Source organism: Lissotriton helveticus, chromosome 5_1, assembly GCF_964261635.1.
Source record: "Lissotriton helveticus chromosome 5_1, aLisHel1.1, whole genome shotgun sequence".
Lineage (NCBI taxonomy): Eukaryota > Metazoa > Chordata > Amphibia > Caudata > Salamandridae > Lissotriton > Lissotriton helveticus.
Window position 1 is genome coordinate 1598889975 of NC_136065.1, and position 21105 is coordinate 1598911079.

At 47.8% G+C, this 21105-nt stretch overlaps 1 protein-coding gene across 2 annotated transcripts in view; it reads right to left on the bottom strand.

Moving 5' to 3' along the window:
- Positions 1–2706: 2706 nt before the first annotated feature.
- Positions 2707–21105, bottom strand: part of LAMTOR5 (late endosomal/lysosomal adaptor, MAPK and MTOR activator 5) — a 56794-nt gene continuing 38395 nt past the window's right edge. For both annotated transcript variants that reach the window (XM_078644797.1, XM_078644798.1), the window contains exon 4: positions 2707–2967. In XM_078644797.1, the coding sequence (XP_078500923.1) occupies positions 2907–2967 (61 nt within the window). In that variant the 3' untranslated portion in view covers positions 2707–2906. The remainder of the gene's footprint in view (positions 2968–21105) is intronic.

Here is a 21105-nt window from a genome sequence, read left to right on the forward strand (position 1 = left end):
AGATGACTGCTACACTACTATCCTGTCTATTTGAGCGTGGATGAAAAAGAGCGCCCCCCTGAGCCGACACACTATATATGCTATAGGAGCAGCTGTCCAGGACCCCCTGGAGTGACAGAGGTCTAGCGACCCCTACAGTTGGCGCAGCACTATATCAGGACAGGTCAGCGGCGCAGAGTTCCGTGGACGTCCAACTGTGAGCTCTGGGGACGGTTGACCTCCGCGGCGCAGCAGCCCTGGCAGAGTGACGGTTGACCCCACCTCTCACCTCACGTGTCCACAGCTCGCGAGGGACTCTCCTCACAGGTAAACAGACCTCTGCATGGCCGTGTTATTTGTAGATATGTAGTATCATCTTCACCACATTTTGGACAGGCAGAGGATCTGAAGGTGTAGATTCTCTTCAATTGTAATAGAGTGTAATAAGTGCGAAGCAAATATTGAATGTGAATCAACTAAACTTGCCATCACTAGGAATATTTTATACCATGGAGCAGATTTTCTCAATTTCTTTTTCTGAAATGTGTACTTAAAAATCCTCAGTCCACACCCCCCGCCCCCCTCGCTATGGGAATGCAACATCAGCAACCATCTGTCCTATCCCAGAGTGCAGTATATTTGAAGGACCATATGTCGACCAGGGTTCTCCTCCACTATAACTTATAATTTTTTTGATGGGCTAGGTGCAGCTTGTTTAAATGGGAGGGGGATTTTTATAGTGTTGTGTTTTTGACTTTTTAAATATTTTGATGCTTCTAAATCCTTTTCACGTTTTCTTAAGTTAAGCCTGTCTGCTCTGTGCCATAGCTACTAGAGGCTGAGCTCAGGTTTAAATTACTGAAACCTTTATTGAACCTAACAGAAATAGTGACGTAAATTGTGGTGGACTACCATCCACCCCAACTAATAATCCACTTTCTCACACAGTATATTCAATGCACAAAAACCTGGTGGTGGATGAACCAGACAAATTCAGCACAGTTGAAATCTGCTGGTGGAAACATTGTAACAGTCTGGCCCCAAAGGTGACTTGAAGAAGAGCAAGTCCTGGAAATCCTTGTTGGTGATGCCAGTCTTAGTTGTCTAATGAAACAGGATAAAAGTGAAAACGTGGTAGGCCTGCAGTTGGGAAATGACTGACCTAACTAAATGTAAGGGGAATAGCTGTATCTTCAGTGATTCAAACAAAGAAAAAAAGGAGGGACTCGTGTTCCAAATTAGCTCGTGTTGAGATGGTTGGGCTGTTAACAGACTCTAAATGGCAGATCAGAGGCTTCTGGTTGGTAAGTTTGGGAAAGTGCGGTTAAGAAAAGTAGGTCAATGAGCGACTGTGAAGCATCTTGTGGACGGGTTTTAAAACATGAACAATCCCTGCATGGTGTACAGTCATGTTGTCCTGTCCAGAGTGCCTGACAGAGTATTTGGAATACTGGTTTTTGATTTAATTTCAGCCTTGGCAATCCAGTGTGCATGTGAGGTCACAGGTTATAAAGTCCACTGATCCACTTGTTATTCAAGTTCAAAGTTATGTAGCATTAAGGAAGGGAGTGCTCCACAGAGTACTCCGAGGACTCCTGTGCAACCAGAGCTAGTGTCAAGCGGAAAGCCAGGTTTACAGACGTTAGGGGTCAGCACCCCTACCCCTTGCTGCAAGAGCTGAACACCTGCTCTGAAGTGCCTAGAAGCCAGTCTGGCTGCCTCCTGAGAGAGAAGGAACAAGTGACTGTCCAGTAGGTTCAGCACGACCCCAGTATAGTGGGTCTTCAGAAATGGAGGACTATGGAAAGCGAACTGTGTGCCCTCCAATCCAGTCCAAAATATCTAGGGTATGGCTGCACTGCACATCACTGGAAAAAAGTAGTAAGCCAGATCACTCCCAAATTGCCATTGACAAGCACGAAGAGGGCCTTGATTGTCTACCGGCTCACGCTCAGCCCAGAAGAGGAGGAGAGGCTGAGCTGAGAAAGAATAGGGCTCTCACTGAGATGCCAGCCCGAACCACAAACTCAAAGATTTGTTGGGTGACAAAAAGTGACTAAACTCATAGACGAAGTGCTATTGCAAGAGAGTTGGGGGCAATCTAGAGCCTAATCTCGCTACGTATTGCCCAAAAGAAGGAATCCACCTGAATTCGAAGGGGCCAACCAGGGGCAACAGCGGAGAGAGGCAACAGTGCACTCTAGTGCTGAGACACCATAACTGCATTGTGTGCATATGGGTGTGTAGCATTGTACGCGTTAAGTTTCTTTTCTTTTTTAAATTCAAGCCCTGGGCTGGACAATCATGTATTATCCTGATGTGTGCTTGTTAAATGCAAAGTTCAACAACACGAACATTACCACCCTTAGATTCCTGTGACTACTCACCATTGGTACCACAGAGTGTTGTGCTCTGAGTGTTGTACTGAAACAAGGCAATGGAGGGAGTGCGTGAATTAACCTCAGCCACTTGCACTCATTTGATCTGCTGATACTGCTCCTCATGGGAACAGACTGTACTGCCTGTACTTGACCCAGTTTGCTCAGCCATAGTAGGACAGACTCCAGGGCATCTGAGGCAAAAAACCTTAAACCTATGGCTGAGGTGCAGTAGTCCCTCCTTGGACTGTGCTCCCATGAATGGGACCTGATCAGTGTTCTTCACACGTGTGAACAGAAGAATGGCGTGGGCCCTTGCAAAACAAAAGATTTTAGACACAGATTAATATTCAAGTTATATACAATTTATTCCAGTTTCCAAAGGAAAGCTCATTCTGAGGAGAGACTATTGTGTCTTAAAATTATCTGGTGTTTCAAAAACCAAGAAAAAGTTAATGCTTGGACATATGAACATTGATCAAATCATTTTAATTCACCAAAACCAATGTAAACAGCTGAGAAATGGAGGACGTGAGGAAGGTGGTCGCTTCAGGATGCCACTTTGTGAACTGCCACTGTGATGCTGTCATGTCTCTGGATCATGATGTTTCTGAAAGAAAATAAAGGAAGAGGTGTCACACTTTAAAGTTTCGATAATTTTAGTATGTACTATTTTTTATTTTATTCCATTGACGTACTTACAATATTGGAAAACCATCATCAGCATCTACAATGTCCCTTAATTCGCTAGGACTGTTACATTTATAGACCAATTGGTAAACTTTATTCTGATGGTTATTCATGAGATGAAAACAAAGAGATACCCTTTAGAACTGTCCTAGTAATTATAATATATAGCATAGAGCCTTGGAAGTTTTTGATGGACTCTGTACTCAGCTGTGGAATGTAATAAAGGGTCTTCTGAAAATAGTATGACTACTTCTGTATGACAGTGAAGAAGCAGGATGATTTCTCCAGTTGAGAACACTCTCGATCCCAGAGTTTTTTGTTAGGTAGCTATGTTTTAGTGGGAAGACCAAGGGGAAAGCAACTTTACAGCTAGCTCAAAAACCCTGGCCGCTGAGATGGGAGGAGTCCTGGTGAACACATTTAAGGCTGTTGTTGTCCTGTGGGAGCTCCACTGAAGAGTTCAGGAGCAAATTTGAAGTAATTCACCTTGCCATGCTCGCTCACAGAGCTGAATGTAAGCGACCTCAGGTGAATTCACAAATGGAAGATGCTAGATTGCCATTAGAAAAAGTTCTAATATTTCACAAGAGGCCTTCTTGAAGCGAAATGTAAACCCTAAACAGAGTACCTGGGGTGTAAGCAATCTGTTTGCTTGGGATATGGATCACCCCCAAGAAGAGGTCAGTGTCCAGGAAGGAGGTTACGATCTTTTCTTTTTTTTAATATTTCTTTTTATTGAAACTTAACACAGTAAACAGTCAGCGCTAATATACAGTGTATGATTACATTTTCAGACATAGAGGAGGAGTTCATACAGTTACAGATTACGAAGCAGGGCTGCAAGTTACATTTCCGAAAAAGTTAATATGTACTGATTAATTTAGTTCCTGATCATCAAGGTCGCTGCTGCGGGGTGAACTAAAAATGTCGCCGCAGTATGTGTTCCAGGCCCCCCAAATTAACGACCACTTCTTCGGGCACCCCCTCGCTATGTAGACAGTCTTTTCCCTAAACATGCACCAGTCCATGTTTTTCTCCCACTTTGCCAGCCCAGGAAGCTGGGTGGCACCCCAGTGTTGGTCTATGTTTCTTTTCGCAATCATCAGTCCCAATGTTACCTAGATCTTGCCCATTCTTCCCACATCCGTAGGCTACCATACGTTCAGTAGACTTCATTTCGCCTCTAGGCGCAATTCTAGTTGTAATACTTCACTCATCACCGCATGAACTTGACGCCAGTAGCACTGAATGAGGTCACACTCCCATATTATGTGCTAGAATGTTCCCTCTAATCCACACTGACGCCTACACACGCTCTCCTCAGTTCTCCCCATACGAACCAGGAAGGGCCCTGTGATATACATGTGATGGAGTATTTTGAGCCGGACAAGTCGCAGTCTGGCAGATATGGCTACTTCCCTTGGGGAGAAGCGGGCCTCCTTCCACTCCTTGTCGTCCAGTTTAAGTCCGTCTCTTTCCCACTTTGCCCTAAGATCTTGTAACGGCTCGGCTACGTTATTAACCAATTTGCTATAAGTAAGGGATATGGTCTTTTCAGGTAGGTAACAGTTTAACAATCTGTTTTCGAGTGGAGTATATTCCGGGACAGAGGAGCCCGATGGTATGTGTGCCTGCAATGCGTGGCGGACCTGCAGAAATCGGAAGTACTCTGTGTGTGAGAGTTTGTATTTCTGCTGCAGTTCAGGAAATGTTATCACTGCCTCCCTAACTCATAAGTCGCCAATTTTCGAGATCCCGATAAGGTCCCACCTATCGAAACCCTTTGTCTTCCAAAGATACCCTAGAATCGCAGAGTCGCAAAGAGGTGTAGCTGCAGTTAATTTCCTCTCCTAAACTAGACTCTTAGTGGCCGTGTGCCAGACTTGTGCTGAGTGTTTCGTCGGTCCAGTCAGGGGAAAGCGTTTCGGTTTGGAGTAAAGTGCCCTGTAATAATTCCCTCCCGGGACTATCCAGCGGTCCATTGCATAACCGGGATCATCTACTCTACGGTAGGTGCAGTGATTGATCGCCGCTAGGTGGGCCGCCCAATAGTATTTTCTAAGATCAGGGAGGCTGGTACTCCCATCATACCAGTTGAGAGTGAGTTTATGTAACGCTACCCTATGCTTACCAGCCCACATAGCTCTCTCTGCAACCCTTCAATCTCTCTGAAATAGCTGGTCGGCACCGGGAAGTTCTGTAGGACGTACAAAAAGTGGGGCAGAGACATCCTTTTGAAGAGCGCCGCCCTCCCCAGGAGAGAGAGTGGGAGCGCCTCCCAAGCCACCCTGTCTCGTTTTAACCATTGCAATGGTGGGGTAAAGTTAAGACTGGTTTGGAGTTGGGGGTCAGACGTCACGTATATTCCTCAATATACAAAGCCCTCCATGGTGACTTTTATTGGGCAGTCCCTTGGAATTGTGGGACAGTCTCCATGCAGCACATATAGTAGAGATTTACTCCAATTGATTGAGTAACCAGAGAATCTCCCCAAAACTGTGAATGTGTCTAGTAATGCTATCAGTGACTTTTTGGGGGTGGCCAGGAACAACAGGATATCATCCGCTTATAAGGATATGCGGTCCTCCCATGACTGGTCCCAATTTAACCCTCGAATGACTGGATCCTTTCGGATCCATGCTGCTAGGGGCTCGAGTGCCAGAGCAAAGAGAAGAGGGGAGAGGGGACACCCCTGCCTGGTGCCACATCCCAGCTCGAATGACGCTGACCGTCTGTTATTCACTACAACCTGCGCCAGGGGCTTAGCATATAGGAGACTTATCCACTGGATGAACCCCTCCCCAAATTCAAATTTCTTTAGTACAGCAAACAGATAGGGCCACTCAATAGTATCAAATGCTATTGTGGCATCTAACGAGACTAGAATTGCCAGCTCTCTCAACATGTCCAACCTTCCCTTCACTCCATGCAATCGCTGGAGGTTCAGGGCTGTATTTCGGTGGGGCATGAAGCCAGACTGATCCGGGTGGACCAGATCCCCGATCACTTTGATCAGTCGGTTGGCTAGCGCCTTTGCGAGAATTTTGGGTTCTGCATTGAGAAGTGAGATGGGTCTGCATGATGCACATGTCAGTCTGGACTTGCCCTCTTTGTATATTATTACTATTGTGGCTACTCGCTGGTCTAGTGGCAGCTCTCCGCGCTCCCTACTTTCCATGACTATAGCCCTCATTTGTGGGGCCAGTTTTTCCAGCATTAATGTATACAGTTCAATGGGGGCCAGCCTGGAGGCTTCTAATCGCTATTGCTATTTCATCATTGGTGAATTAGCCGCTTAGGAGTGTTTGCTCCTCGGGTGACAGGCAAGGGAGGTCAATGTCCCTGAGCATGGACTGGGAGTCCTCCTCAGTTTGCTGCATGTGCGATTCGTAGATGGTACTATAATGGGCTGCGAAGGTGTTCACTATTGCTTGCAGTCCGTGAGCGTGTGACCATCTGTGTCCTGTATTTCCCGGCACTAATCTGGGAGCCATTTCTCTTTTGTCTAACCACGCAAGGAGTTGTCTACAAGGTCATAAACTCTACCCTCCGATTCCCGTGCAGTGGATGTAGCCCTATCCATTGCTATGGCCTTGTATTCGTCTTTTTTGACCAATAGGGCGTGTGTCTTTTTGGGCATAAACCCCTCCTCCAAACTTCTCTCTAGGTCAAGGACTGCACTTTTCATACTCACCAGGTTCCTATCATATGGCTTATGTAGCAGATGTTCCAGTTTAATTGTGGTGATGTTTGGTTTGTATAAGTGAGGCGGATCGTTGTGGGGAAGGGGTTCTAAGACGGAGCTCGCCTAATCAGTGGTCGCCATCGATCGCCGCTTGGCCACACCCCCTGCAATCTTTTGGCAGCATGTGTCCAAATACTATGAAAGTTGATCAAAGTCTCTAGTGTACCATGTAGGAAAGTGGATATCTGACTATGGTTACCCCCAAACTTTTTGCCTAGTGTTTAGCTGGTTTTTGACTTAGTTGGCCTGGGATCCTGCTATTCAGTGCCCCAGGCTAATTGCTCTCTCCTTAAGATGGACTCCATGTACCTTAGGTACATACCCAATTGGAACTGGTTCACCTTATTGGCCCCTGTAACAGTGTGCCCTAGGTACCCAGGGCATAGGTGCTTCCAAGGCCTACCAGGGGCTGCAGCACGTATTGTGCCACCCCTGGCCTGGCCTCCATATTTGACACAACTGGCTGATCACTCAGTTGGTGTAAGTCGGTGTAACCACCCCTTACTTAGGTGTAGTATGCCTATACCTAACCCAAAATGGACACATATGTTCCTATCAGCCACTCCTATGGAAGGCCTCATCAATCCTGGAGGCAGAGTGCTTGGAAATATGTGAGATGGTGCTCTGGCATGAGCTGAGCCTGTCTGCAGCTTTCGGAACAACGTCCTTTAGCTGTTCCATGATACTGCCATACCATATACTCTTAAGTGCATTATGAACCTCGCGGTTAAATGCCATCTTTGGTTTGGCTTTATCAAAACATGTCGAGTAAGGTGTCATACGAATTGGAATACTACCCCCCTCGCCAGTTCTGGCGACGGGGGTAGCATTCCACCCTTCTAGAGGGATACGACATGTACCTAGCCTGAACCCCGGTTAAAGTTAAACAGAGCCTCAGCATCACAAAATGGATGCTGCCACCACAGACATAAGTCTGACCTCCTGCTGCTGGGAGTCCTTCCAGCGAGGGAGGCTTGGACAAAGGGTTTCCTGCCTTGGGAGGTGCTAGCACCACCCCAGGCAGGATTTTGTGTATTGGATAGGACAGGGCTGAATAGAATCAGACATGCCTGGGGCACACAAGGTGTCCCTGTGCATAGGCCTGTTCAAACCGGTCCTGGGGCTCTCCAGCCCCAGTCCTGGCGCGAAACTGGACAAAGGAAAGGGGGTGTAACCACCCGCCTTCCTGGTCCCACCCAGAGGAGGGACCTAGCAGGTAATCCGGCCCCTAGAATTCGAATAAGAGTAGGAGCTGTGTCCCAAGACTGCAGATCATCCTGAACTCGACTTAAAATAAGAAGACTGGACTTCGACATTCTGCTGCACAGAAGACGGAAGAGAATCTCTCTTGTGGCCAAGGAGTGACCACCCTGTGAATACAGGCACCAACCAGCAACTCGACGTCTGCTTTGCCGCCGCCTCCCGCCGGAGCCCAGAGCCTGACAAGACCCAGACTCCCAGACATCTCAGAGCCCGATCCACAGTCCCTGAAAAGAAGCGACCCGTGGAGGCACCGAGAGACGTGGGACCGGACATCGTGGAAGACCCCCGAGAAGCTGACTGCGCAGCACCCGAGGCACCCTCGACGCTGTGCTTTGGGGTTTGAGAAGCCCCGACACCGAGCAGCATTTGCACCGAAGATCAGCCCCCCAGCATCTCCACAATCTGCGTGGGGCCCTTTTGCACTTTGCCACTCGACGCGCCATCCCGGTCACTAGCCACGCGGCTAGTGGCTATCTTGGCGACGAAAACTACGACTTACACCGCTGGTCTGGTTGCTCCAGACTGGCCCTTGCTCCCCTGAAAAGGAGCCCCCGCTCTGACCTTGCTGGTCCGAGTGAGAAGCTTGCATCGATTCCTGCGTGGCTTGCTTTAGCCTAGGCCCGTTTGCTCCAATCAAGTTGCCGACACCGCCATCAGCGAGAGCCTGCGTGGGACAGCTCGTTAACGACTCCTGGACGTCCTTGACCTCTTCGTGTCCACGTGGCTGCAGAGACAATCTTCACTTCATCACCTGTTTGCACCAGACATCGCCTGGTTCCATCCTGGTTCCACGGTAGTCACTGGCTAGGGACTTTGAACATTGTCCCCTCTGCTTTCAGGTCTTCACCTCTTCAGATGCACCCTTGGATCCACCGGAACTCTCCTCGATGACCCGCCTGCAGCATCTTCAGCTCCAAGCACCATCGACCTGCGTGACGAAACCCGACACTACTTCGCACCTGTGCACCCGCTTCCTGTGGGTGAGGTAACTCAGCAACGCCGGTGTTCCCACACTGGTGTACACCTCTAGTGCCTGTGTCTAAAGTTTTAGCCTTGTAGGTCCATCGGAAGGTTCCTAAAACACTAACATTGTAACTTTTACGCACCATTGACATTGCATTGGTGCATGCATGCGTGCACTTTTAGCACTGCACCCGAGTCCCGCGGGCCTTTCCCGACTTCATCACTGCTAGTCGCGAACAGCTCCAGCGATTCCCCAGGCCCTAGGCCTCTTTCCTTTTCCCATAGTGGTCCTTATACCACTATTTTAGTATATGGTTTAGGTGGCCCCTAGGACTCATCCATATTTGTGCAACTTTTGTATATTTAAACTGTGTTTTGTTTTAACGCATTTGCTTCTGTGCTCATAAAGAGTATAGGGGATATTTGTAGAAATAAATCTATATATATTTTCAATATATATCTGTGTGGTGTCCTTTCATTTGGTATTCAAGGTGATTGTGTATGGTAAAACAGCTTGCTTCACATGCCTTTACAGAGTTTAGCCTAAGACTGCTTAGTCCATGCTACCCCTAGGACAGCTTGTCTATAAGGTTGACTTTACAACCTCCACCATAAGGGTTGCTTGGCATGGTACAAGGTGATCACTAGAACTAGTGAGCATCATATACCAGGCCAACTTCTCACATTGGTGAGCAGCGGATTGGGATTTGAGCTTGCTGTTGTTTTACCATTACAATCTTTGAGAGTATCATTTGAAAGATCATACAGGTACCTGATAGGTACACTAAAACAAGACTAATATACTTAAGTTCTACTGAACTTAGTTGTTGTAGAGGATAGGGAGTAGCACACCCTGACTACACCTACTAGATGGTTTAGTAGGTAAACACCAGTGTAGGTAGATTGCAACATATCCACCCACACTAGAGCAATGTCTGGAGCAGAGGGATCCACTGGACCTATCTCGGTTGAGAGTGACCCTCCAAGGGCACCATCCAAATTTGCTATCTTTACTTTTAAAGAACTGAGGCAGCTGTGTTCCTTAAGAGGAATCAAAACGAGTCCTACCCCTACAGTAGGTCACCTCAGAGAGCTTTTAGACCAGTCTGAAGCTCTAAAGATCTCCAAACCAGGCCCCTCAGGGAATGGAGATGGAGGCTCTCCCACTGAAGATGACAACACTGACCCCCCTGCCCCTGTCATCCAGATAGATGAGGAAGACCAGGTTACTGGAGATACTCAGCCAGAGGATGAGGAAGAAGAGGAGGAGGAGGAGAAGGAGGAGGAAAGTGGGTCTGATGATGAGAGAAATAGTCCGGTGTTAGTCAGCAGGCTTAACCAGGCTAACTTAAGCTTATTTGGGACTGAAAGTGGGTCCAACCCATTCAGACCCCCAAATGGACTTAACCAGGAGCCCAGGAGGAGGAGGAATCACTCAGGTGAATCCAATACCTCCCATGCTTCTAGAGGTTCTCATGGACACTCCAGAAGGGAGCTGTCTAGCCCTCAGAGAAGGGAACATGAGGCCAAAATGAGAGAGGCTGAACTTAGGATCCAGAAGCAAGAATTAGAAGTTGCCCTGGCCAAAGAGAAACTTGCTAGAGCAAGGCAGCCTAGAGAGAGTGGATTAGGATCCACTGGTGGCAGCAATATCCAAAAGGATAAAGACAGGTCCTATGACAATAGAAACCTGAGTAAGATTGTGCCCCCTTACAAGAGTGGGGATGACATCCACAAATGGATGACTGCACTTGAGAGAGCCTGCAGAGTACAGCAGATCCCTCAGGAGCAGTGGGCAGCAATCTTGTGGCTCTCCTTTGAAGGTAGAGGCCGAGACAGACTCCTCACAGTTAGTGATGGGGATTCTAGAAACTACCTGGTCCTGAAGAGTGCTCTGATTGATGGGTTAGGCTTAACCACTGAACAGTACAGGTTAATGTTCAGAGACACCCAGAAGACACAGACTCAGGACTGGTCTGAATTTGTTGAATGTGCCACTAAGGCTCTGGAGTTTTTAAAAAGACAAAGGTCCTTAGCTTATCAGAATCAAGTTTTAGAAATGAAAATATAGGCCATAGTAGGAAACTATATTTGTCCTCTGTCCAGCCGGACAGGGTATTTATTTTAACAATATTTGAACAATTACTTAGATAGTTTCTGGCACAGTCCTGTACCACATTCAAGAAAAGACAAAACAAAATATAAGGGAAAAATTTCAGGCAAAGAGAGAGCAAAAGCTGGCCACTATAGGGTTGATTTTAAATTGACGTGTATGCCAGGAAACACAACACACAACTGAAATATAACACAATGGTTAGGCTGTGAGCGTGCTACAGAAAGTCGACGTTTCGATCCCTTAAAAGCTCTAGTTACATGGGATCATCATCAGGACAGAAATTTGAAAACATTTGCCTGCCAGTCGTTATTAAACACCCGCCTGTTTGGGAAAAGAGATAGAGAGAAAAAAAAAAAGGGGGAAAGAAAAACAAGGCCAATGGCCAAATTATAAGTGAAACTCCAACAACTCAAACTATCCAATTGCTATGCACATTTTGTTTTCTCGTAATCGACTTAATGTGGTATATTAAATATTTGTGAAAAACAAATGAGATTCTGTGACTTCGAAGGGACGGTTGCATATGTGCATGGTGATTGCGCGGTGATTCTATAGTGTCAAAACATAACGGAGAGCCAAGGGCTTATGGCAATCGATTTGAACAAGTACATTCCTCATATTGAGAATTGGTACACCCGTCGAGAATTCGAGTGCAGTCATGCCGTGAAAAAAGTGAAAATTATAGGCTCAATGTAATAAATAACGGGGGCTTGGGGAATAAAGCTTACCCCACTGTTGGGCTCCTTAGATCCTGGGCACACGAATAGCCTTAGTCAATCGTTTAGAGTCATGAGGGAAGTTGGGCAATTTTCTATAGATAATAAAAAATTATCAAATAAAAGTTATAATAGTAATGGTTGCCCCTTGATTATTGGATTATCAGCAAGAGTTACGTGGTGGGCGGTGAGACCGGGAGTCGGCGGTTACCTGATTATAGTGTAACGCTGTCTACATAGTTGCGAATGGGTTGTGACATCAGTTTGGTCACCGGGGTTTTCTAGAAAAGCCGAGAATGGACGGGAATTATTCTCTGCGTAGGGACGCTTTACGGGACTGAGTAGGGAGACAGACATCAACTAGGCTGATTACCTGATAAATATTACTTTGTCCAGACCGTGGTTGGCTGCCCGGTACAGGGTCGTGATTCAATGCTGATTCTGGGAAGAAAGAGTAAATGGGACGGGTCATGTTCAGGTCGCAAGGAGGCGGGGATTCTCATAATGCTGCATTGCGGGGGTTCTTACCTGTAAGAGTGCGGTGACTCAGTTACATTTGGGGTTCTACGGGCGGGGGAGCGGTGTCCTCTCCGTGTCTGCCGAATTTGCAGTCCGGTGAGAGGGAAACTGCACTGTGAGTATTAAGGCCGGTCTATGGACATAGAAGACGGCCAATCCGTGGTGGCCATCTTGGAAGGGGTTTGTTTGAGCAAGCCTGGGAGGCGGACATTAAGGATTAAAAATGGGAAGGGGTAGCTCCATGGCGGCCATTATAGAATGATAAAAAGCCTGTCATATAAGCCTACTGGGAAGGGAATTTGAGCTCAAGTAAATTACAGTGCGAGTGAAAATTGTGTAAACGACGAATAAGGTGACTGTACAATTATTTAGGTGCATAAGTGATTCAACGTGAATGTGCTTCAGGTGACATTACAATATAATCTCAGGGTTATATACATTTCGGAATTTGCCAAAGTAGTCTCTGTGTAAGCCATCTTCCAAGCCTGGAAGGGCAATGTTTGGGTTACAATAAAGCAGTCCAATCTTCAGTCCGATTCAAACCATTTCTTAACGTGTCGAATTGAATCATTGTCTTTAGCTCCTCTCTGTTGAGCATTTGAGCAATATCTCCACCTCGTGCTGGTAATTTAACCACTTTCAATATTGTCCATCTTATGTCATCTTCATTATGACCAGCATCATTGAAATGGTCAACCAGTGGTGCATTGGCAGTTTTACATCTTACGCGACTCCTGTGCTGGCAGATGCGTGTTTTGGCTTTTTGCGTGGTTTGGCCGACATATAGTTTTGGACAAGGGCATTCAATGGCATAAATTACATTTGACGAATTACAATTCGAGAATGACTTTCTTTCATACGTGGTGTTGTTGTGGGTGAATTGTTTACCCTCCACCGTGTATTCACAGACATTGCAACATCCGCATTTCACATGCCCTAGGAGTGGGGGTAGGCCCCAGGCTGCGACCAGTGTCCCCCCCTGTGATATTACAGGTAAGGCTGCTCTAACAAGATGGTCTTTTAGATTTTTGCTCTTGCGGAAGGCAAAGAGGGGTCTCTCGATGTTTACGGGGCCTGCATTTATTGTTGGCCAGTGTTTTAATATGGACTTCCTGATTTTTTTGGAAACAGGCGAAAAGGTGGTGACACATGCAATTCTGTCTTTCTGATCTCTGTCTTTGGGTGTCAGCAGGACTTTACGTGGGCAAAACCATGCACGTTTCAGGGCTTGCTTAACTACTCTTTTTGGATAGCCCCTGTCCTTCAATTTGTTGGAAAGAACTGCAGCTTCTGTAAAGTAATCAGACTTACAAGAACAGTTTCGCCTTATCCTAAGGAACTGTGAGTAAGGTAGGGAGTCCCTCAGTGCTCTCGGGTGGTTGCTTTTATAGTACAGTAGCGTGTTTCTCTCAGTGGGTTTCCTGAAAAGTTTAGTTAGGAGTTCACCTTCTGCGTGGTAGACGGTGAGGTCCAGAAAGGCTATAGAGGACTTGTCATGTGTAAGAGTGAATGTTAGTCCACAGCAATTATTATTAAGCCAATGTAAGAAATTGGTTAATGTTTCATTGGTCTGGTTCCAAATCAAGAAAATGTCATCTATATATCTTCTCCATATTTTAATACCAGAGAAGAAGGGATTAGATGGTGTCAGTATGGAGCCAGTTTCCAACTGGTCCATAAACAGAATGGCTAGGTTGGGGGCAAAAATAGCCCCCATAGATGTACCCTTGATCTGCTGGAAGAAAGTATTGTCAAAGACAAAGAAGTTTCTCGTCAAACATAGTTCCAGTAGTTGAAGAATAAAAATAGTTGGGACTCTATGTGGCCGTTGTCTGGTGTCTAAGATTTTTTGAATGACTAACAGTGCCGCCGTTTGTGGAATGTTTGTGTACAACGACTCTACGTCTAATGTGCACAAAGTCTCTTGGAGGGGATCAAATTCCAGATGTTCAACCAGGTTGCTGGGAAGTAAGGTTACAGACTATACAGGATTGTATAATTTAATTATGAGAGAGCAAATCTTAAGTAATTGTCAAAATCAGCTTCTACATCAGCACCTGGTGGACTCTGATCTGACCTCTCCACAAGAATTGGGTAAGAGGGCAGACAAATGGGTCAGAACCAGGATCAGGCCTAAGAACCAGGGTGGTGACCAAAAGAAAGAGACTACCAAGCCTCAAGAGAAGAGTGGGGATAAATCAAAAGAGAAGACTTCCCCAGGGCCCCAAAACTCCAAGAATGGGGGTGGGTCCCAAAACAACTCCTCCACCCAGAAGAAACCTTACTGCCATGACTGTAAACAGCCTGGCCACTGGAAAACAGACAGCTGTTGTCCAAGGAATAGCAATAAGGAAAATATACCTCCAGGTAAAGCTCCAACACCTCCTGTCACTGTTAGCAGTGGTCCCCCAGGTGGTGGGAGCACCCCCAAGAGTTTGGGTGGGTTTACCTTTGGAACACAGGTGGACTCTGGCCTAACCAGGTCCCCAACTGATCTTGTCTATGAGACTGGCATGGGGTTTGCCAATTTCACTGATTGCCCAAATACTTTGAGCAAGTATAGACAAGAACCCCTGATCAATGGTTTGAAAGTTGAGGCCTTTCGAGAGACAGGGGCTAGCATCACCATGGTGGCTGAATGTCTAGTCCCCTCAAGGCAACTTTTACCTGATGCCAAATATCAGGTGACAAACATTGATGGAATAGAAACCAAACATCCCATGGCAGTAGTCAATCTTAGCTGGGGAGGAGTCACTGGCCCAAAAAGAGTGGCAGTGTCAGCAAACTTGCCTGTAGATTGCCTACTTGGTAATGATTTGGAAATCTCAGCCTGGGCTGAGGTTGAACAACAAACCCATTCTAGAATGGTAAATCTCCATGGAAAGGTTAGTGGGGCTGTGATGGATACAGCCCCAATCCAAGATGTCCTTTCTGAAAAGGTTGGTAGGGCTGAGCAAACTTCAGCCCCATCTTTAGCTAACTTACCTTCTGAAAAGATTAGCAGGGCTGTGATGGTAACAGCCCATACCCAAACTGAGTCTCCTCCTGAAAAGGTTGGTGGGGCTGTGATGGCCACAGCCCAAACTCAAACTGATACATGTGTTGTGAAGCCTGAAAAGATGGACCACTCCACACAAACAGAGAGCATTGAGGAGGAAGAGAAATCTCCCTCCCACCAGACTTTAGGAAAGGATCAGCCTCCTCAGGGAACTGATCTTACCCCTGATGAAGGAACTGCCCCAGAGGTAGTCAGGCCTAGCCTGACAGAGCCTCTGTTGTCAGTGGACCCTTCCCAGGTGGGACCCAGTCTGGAGCAGGTATCCTGCCCCTCTCTACCTTGCCTTAGTCAGCCCAGGGCTGCAGAGGACAAGAAGGACAGTGAGCCCCAAAGGGCCCCTGTCAAATAAAGCACCCACATCAACAGATTAGGGGCACCGAAGCTAGCAGCCCTAGCCAGGTGAAAACTTTAAAAACTCCTGAGGGATCCCCCTTAAAATTAGTTAGGGACCTCCCACAGATGGATTCTGCTGGGCACAGCCAAACCTGGGACCCAAAGGGCCCAAACCTGAACTGTCCCTCCAGTAAGCCAACAGAAGGGACCCAGCCTCCAGCTTTAGGTAGCCAGATGTTGACCCTGAGAGCACAGTGCAACTCAGTCAAGGAAAGAAAGGCCTACATGGTGGAGAGTGATTGGAGGAAGCTGAGTCCTACAGATGAATCTCACTTCAGTACTCCACCTCAACACCAGCCTTTAACTTTGCCAAAACACACCACAGGTAGAGATTCCCTATGGTGGAGACCCTCAGATACCCTTAGGGTGAGGGATTGCTTAGTGGACCATGAGACAGGGGGTAACCAAGCCAGAGCTGGTACTTCCTTATATGGCCACTTAGGCAATGTAGGCTTACCTGGTCAAGGATAGCCTTATCTCCTTTCGTTTGGGGGGGTTGTGTAGGAAGGTGGATATCTGACTATGGTTACCCCCAAACCTTTTGCCTAGTGTTTAGCTGGTTTTTGACTTTAGTTGGCCTGGGATCCTGCTATTCAGGGCCCCAGGCTAATTGCTCTCTCCTTAAAATGGACTCCAGGTACCTTAGGTACATACCCAATTGGAACTGGTTCACCTTATTGGCCCCTGTAACAGTCGGCCCTAGGTACCCAGGGCATAGGTGCTTCCAAGGCCTATAGCACGTATTGTGCCACCCCTGGCCTCCATATTTGACACAACTGGCTGATCACTCAGCTGGGGTAAGTCGGTGTAACCACCCCTTACTTAGGTGTAGTATGCCTATACCTAACCCAAAATGGACACATATGTTCCTATCAGCCACTCCTATGGAAGGCCTCATCAATCCTGGAGGCAGAGTGCTTGGAAATATGTGAGATGGTGCTCTGGCATGAGCTAAGCCTGTCTGCAGCTTTCGGAACCACGTTCTTTAGCTGTTCCATGATACTGCCATACCATATACTCTTAAGTGCATTATGAACCTCGCGGTTAAATGCTATCTTTGGTTTGGCTTTATCAAAACATGTCGAGTAAGGTGTCATACGAATTGGAATACTACCCCCTCGCCAGTTCTGGCGATGGGGGTAGCATTCCACCCTTCTAGAGGGATACGACATGTACCTAGCCTGAACCCCGGTTAACGTTAAACAGAGCCTCAGCATCACAAAATGGATGCTGCCACCACAGACATAAGTCTGACCTCCTGCTGCTGGGAGTCCTTCCAGCGAGGGAGGCTTGGACAAAGGGTTTCCTGCCTTGGGAGGTGCTAGCACCACCCCAGACAGGATTTTGTGTATTGGATAGGACAGGGCTGAATAGAATCAGACATGCCTGGGGCACACAAGGTGTCCCTGTGCATAGGCCAGTTCAAACCGGTCCTGGGGCTCTCCAGCCCCAGTCCTGGCACGAAACTGGACAAAGGAAAGGGGGTGTAACCACCCCCCTTCCTGGTCCCACCCAGAGGAGGGACCTAGCAGGTAATCCGGCCCCTAGAATTCGAATAAGAGTAGGAGCTGTGTCCCAAGACTGCAGATCATCCTGAACTCGACTTAAAATAAGAAGACTGGACTTCGACATTCTGCAAGACTGGACTTCGACATTCTGCTGCACAGAAGACGGAAGAGAATCTCCCTTGTGGCCAAGTAGTGACCACCCTGTGAATACAGGCACCAACCAGCAACTCGACGTCTGCTTTGCCGCCGCCTCCCGCCGGAGCCCAGAGCCTGACAAGACCCAGACTCCCAGACATCTCAGAGCCCGATCCACAGTCCCTGAAAAGAAGAGACCCGTGGAGGCACCGAGAGACGTGGGACCGGACATCTTGGAAGACCCCCGAGCAGCTGACTGCGCAGTACCCGAGGCACCCTCGATGCTGTGCTTGGGGGTTTGAGAAGCCCCAACACGGAGCAGCATTTGCACCGAAGATCAGCCCCCAGCATCTCCACGATCTGCGTGGGGCCCTTTTGCACTTTGCCACTCGACGCACCATCCCGGTCACTTGCCACACGGCTAGTGGCCATCTTGGCGACGAAAACTACGACTTACACCGCTGGTCTGGTTGCTCCAGACTGGCCCTTGCTCCCCTGAAAAGGAGCACCCGCTCTGACCTTGCTGGTCCGAGTGAGAAGCTTGCATCGATTCCTGCGTGGCTTGCTTTAGCCAAGGCCTGTTTGCTCCAATCAAGTTGCCGACACCGCCATCAGCGAGAGCCTGCGTGGGACAGCTCGTGATCGACTCCTGGACGTCCTTGACCTCTTCGTGTCCACGTGGCTGCAGAGACAATCTTCACTTCATCACCTGTTTGCACCCGACATCGCCTGGTTCCATCCTGGTTCCACGGTAGTCACTGGCTAGTGACTTTGAACATTGTCCCCTCTGCTTTCAGGTCTTCACCTCTTCAGACCCACCTTTGGATCCACCGGAACTCTCCTCGACGACCCGCCTGCAGCATCTTCAGCTCCAAGGACCATCGACCTGTGTGACGAAACCTGACACTACTTCGCACCTGTGCACCCGCTTCCTGTGGGTGAGGTAACTCAGCAACGCCGGTGTTCAAGTTTTAGCCTTGTAGGTCCATCGGAAGGTTCCTAAAACACTAACATTGTAACTTTTACGCACCATTGACATTGCATTGGTGCATACGTGCACTTTAAGCACTGCACCCGAGTCCCGCGGGCCTTTCCCGACTTCATCACTGCTAGTCCCGAACAGCTCCAGCGATTCCCCAGGCCCTAGGCCTCTTTCCTTTTCCCATAGTGGTCCTTATACCACTATTTTAGTATATGGTTTAGGTGGCCCCTAGGGCTCATCCATATTCGTGCAACTTTTGTATATTTAAACTGTGTTTTGTTTTAACACATTTGCTTCTGTGCTCATAAAGAGAATATATAGGGGATATTTGTAGAAATAAATCTATATATATTTTCAATATATATCTGTGTGGTGTCCTTTCATTTGGTATTCAAGGTGATTGTGTATGGTAAAACAGCTTGCTTCACATGACTTTACAGAGTTTAGCCTAAGACTGCTTAGTCCATGCTACCCCTAGGACAGCTTGTCTATAAGGTTGACTTTACAACCTCCACCATAAGGGTTGCTTGGCATGGTACAAGGTGATCACTAGAACTAGTGAGCATCATATGCCAGGCCAACTTCTCTCATACCACCACTCTCCATTTCAGTAGAGGAGCTTTGCTCTCAGACAGTGAGAGGGAACCTCTAGAAAGCCATTATCTTTTCTTCCCCCTTTATACAATATTACCAGAGATTAATTTGCATTAGCAATTTCTGAAACGACATCAATGCTATCACTTACAGAAAGCAGATGCCAATCCTCAAAGGCGGAGGACACTATACAAATATAAAAGCAAGTACACAAAGGAGCACCAAATGCACAGCACGTTAAAAGATTGAGGAAGGAGTCTGTACTGGTTTGCTCAAACATTGCTTTCATAAGTGCTGGTTAGCACATTTGCGGTTAGTGACAATAGGCAGTGAAGCATTTCACGTTCAAAGTCAAACATTTTATCTGTACTCATGTACTTTGGTCTATTACTTTATTCTGGCTGGATCTATTGACTCCCAACTCAATGCACATGACACACAAGTCTATACTGTTACATAGTGCCCGTCCTGCTCCACGCAGAAGCGGTCGCTCCCTTCTCCTCCCCCTCCTGGTGGTATTGTATGATCTACTGTTACTCTCTAAAAACAATCTGTTAAGCGTTCGAGAACGGTGTGCTTATTAGTGCCACTGATTCAATTTAGAAATTATTTCTGGGAAGCGCTCGTGACCTGTGCGCTTTCTGTAGCACAGCATTTGATTTTGAAAGGCATTTTGTGCAGCGCTCGTGTCCTGTTTGTAGGTCTAGGCAACTGCTATAGTTAATTGATAGCTACCAGAGCAGCGCTTTATAACGCTACTTGCCTCACTCTTACTTTCGCTAGCGCTTTCATTGTGGTGCACCTCGAGGTGTGTAGCGCTTTGTGATAGTTATTTAAGCAGCACTCTACAAGTGCAGCCGTGTTAATATATCTGCCCCATAGCGCTTCCTCATAGATTGAGCTCTCGTTGTCGGAGCACTTGTTTACCTTGTAGCCATTTTGTTGTGACCCCTTGGCCCATCCCAGACCCTCCCTGCACCTAGATCCCGCCTCCCAGCTGACCCTCCCACGCTCCGCCCCCCTCCTCTCTCCATTTCAAGCAGATGTACCAACGCGCAGCGTCCACGCGCTACGGCCGCGCCGAAGATGCGCCAAAGGTAAGCCCGTCTACGCCCGTCCGCGCCTGGCCCGCGCCCAGCGCCAGACCCCCTGGTCCCCGCACCACCCTCCCCCCCCGCATTACATACAACGCCTCCACCCTCCTAGCACTAAACCCCGGCCGACTCCCCAACTGCGCCCAAGCCGCTCCTGGACACACCCATGGACCCTTCACATGCAACTCCTGCAAGTATGACGGCACCAAGACCAACTCCTCATCCACTAACACCAAACAGAGATCTGACACCAACCACCTTAAATGCATCCTGCTCAACACCCGTTCGGTCCACAGACACGCCATAGATCTATGGAATTTACTAGACACCATTTCTCCGGACGTCGCCTTCCTAACAGAAACCTGGATGAATGCCTCTTCAGCCCCAGACATCACCATAGCCATCCCGGACGGCTACAAGATCATCCGTAAGGACCGCACCATTCAAACAGGAGGAGGCATCGCCATCGTCCATAAGAACTCCATCCGCATGTCAACCAGCACTGACGACAACCTCGCTAGCGCCGAACACCTTCACTTCCGGATCCACACCGACCCCAAGACCACACTCAGAGGCACACTCCTCTACAGACCACCGGGACCGCGTGCACAATTCAGTGAAGACTTCACTGACTTCATCACCCCACACGCCCTCCCCTCCGAGGACTACATTCTACTGGGAGACCTCAATTTTCACCTGGAAAACAGCAACGACAGCAACACCATCACCATTCTGGACAATCTCGCCAACCTCGGACTCAAACAACTAGTTAACACCCCCAACCACAACGCAGGACACACACTCGACCCTATCTTCACCTCCAGCAAACACATCTCCTTTAGTCACACTTCAGTTCTCCATTGGACGGACCACAGCTGCGTTCACTTTGTCTACAAAAAGACCACAACCCACAACCATCCTCAACCTACTCTGCAAAGAAATTGGAACAAAATCACCATCGACCAGATCTCC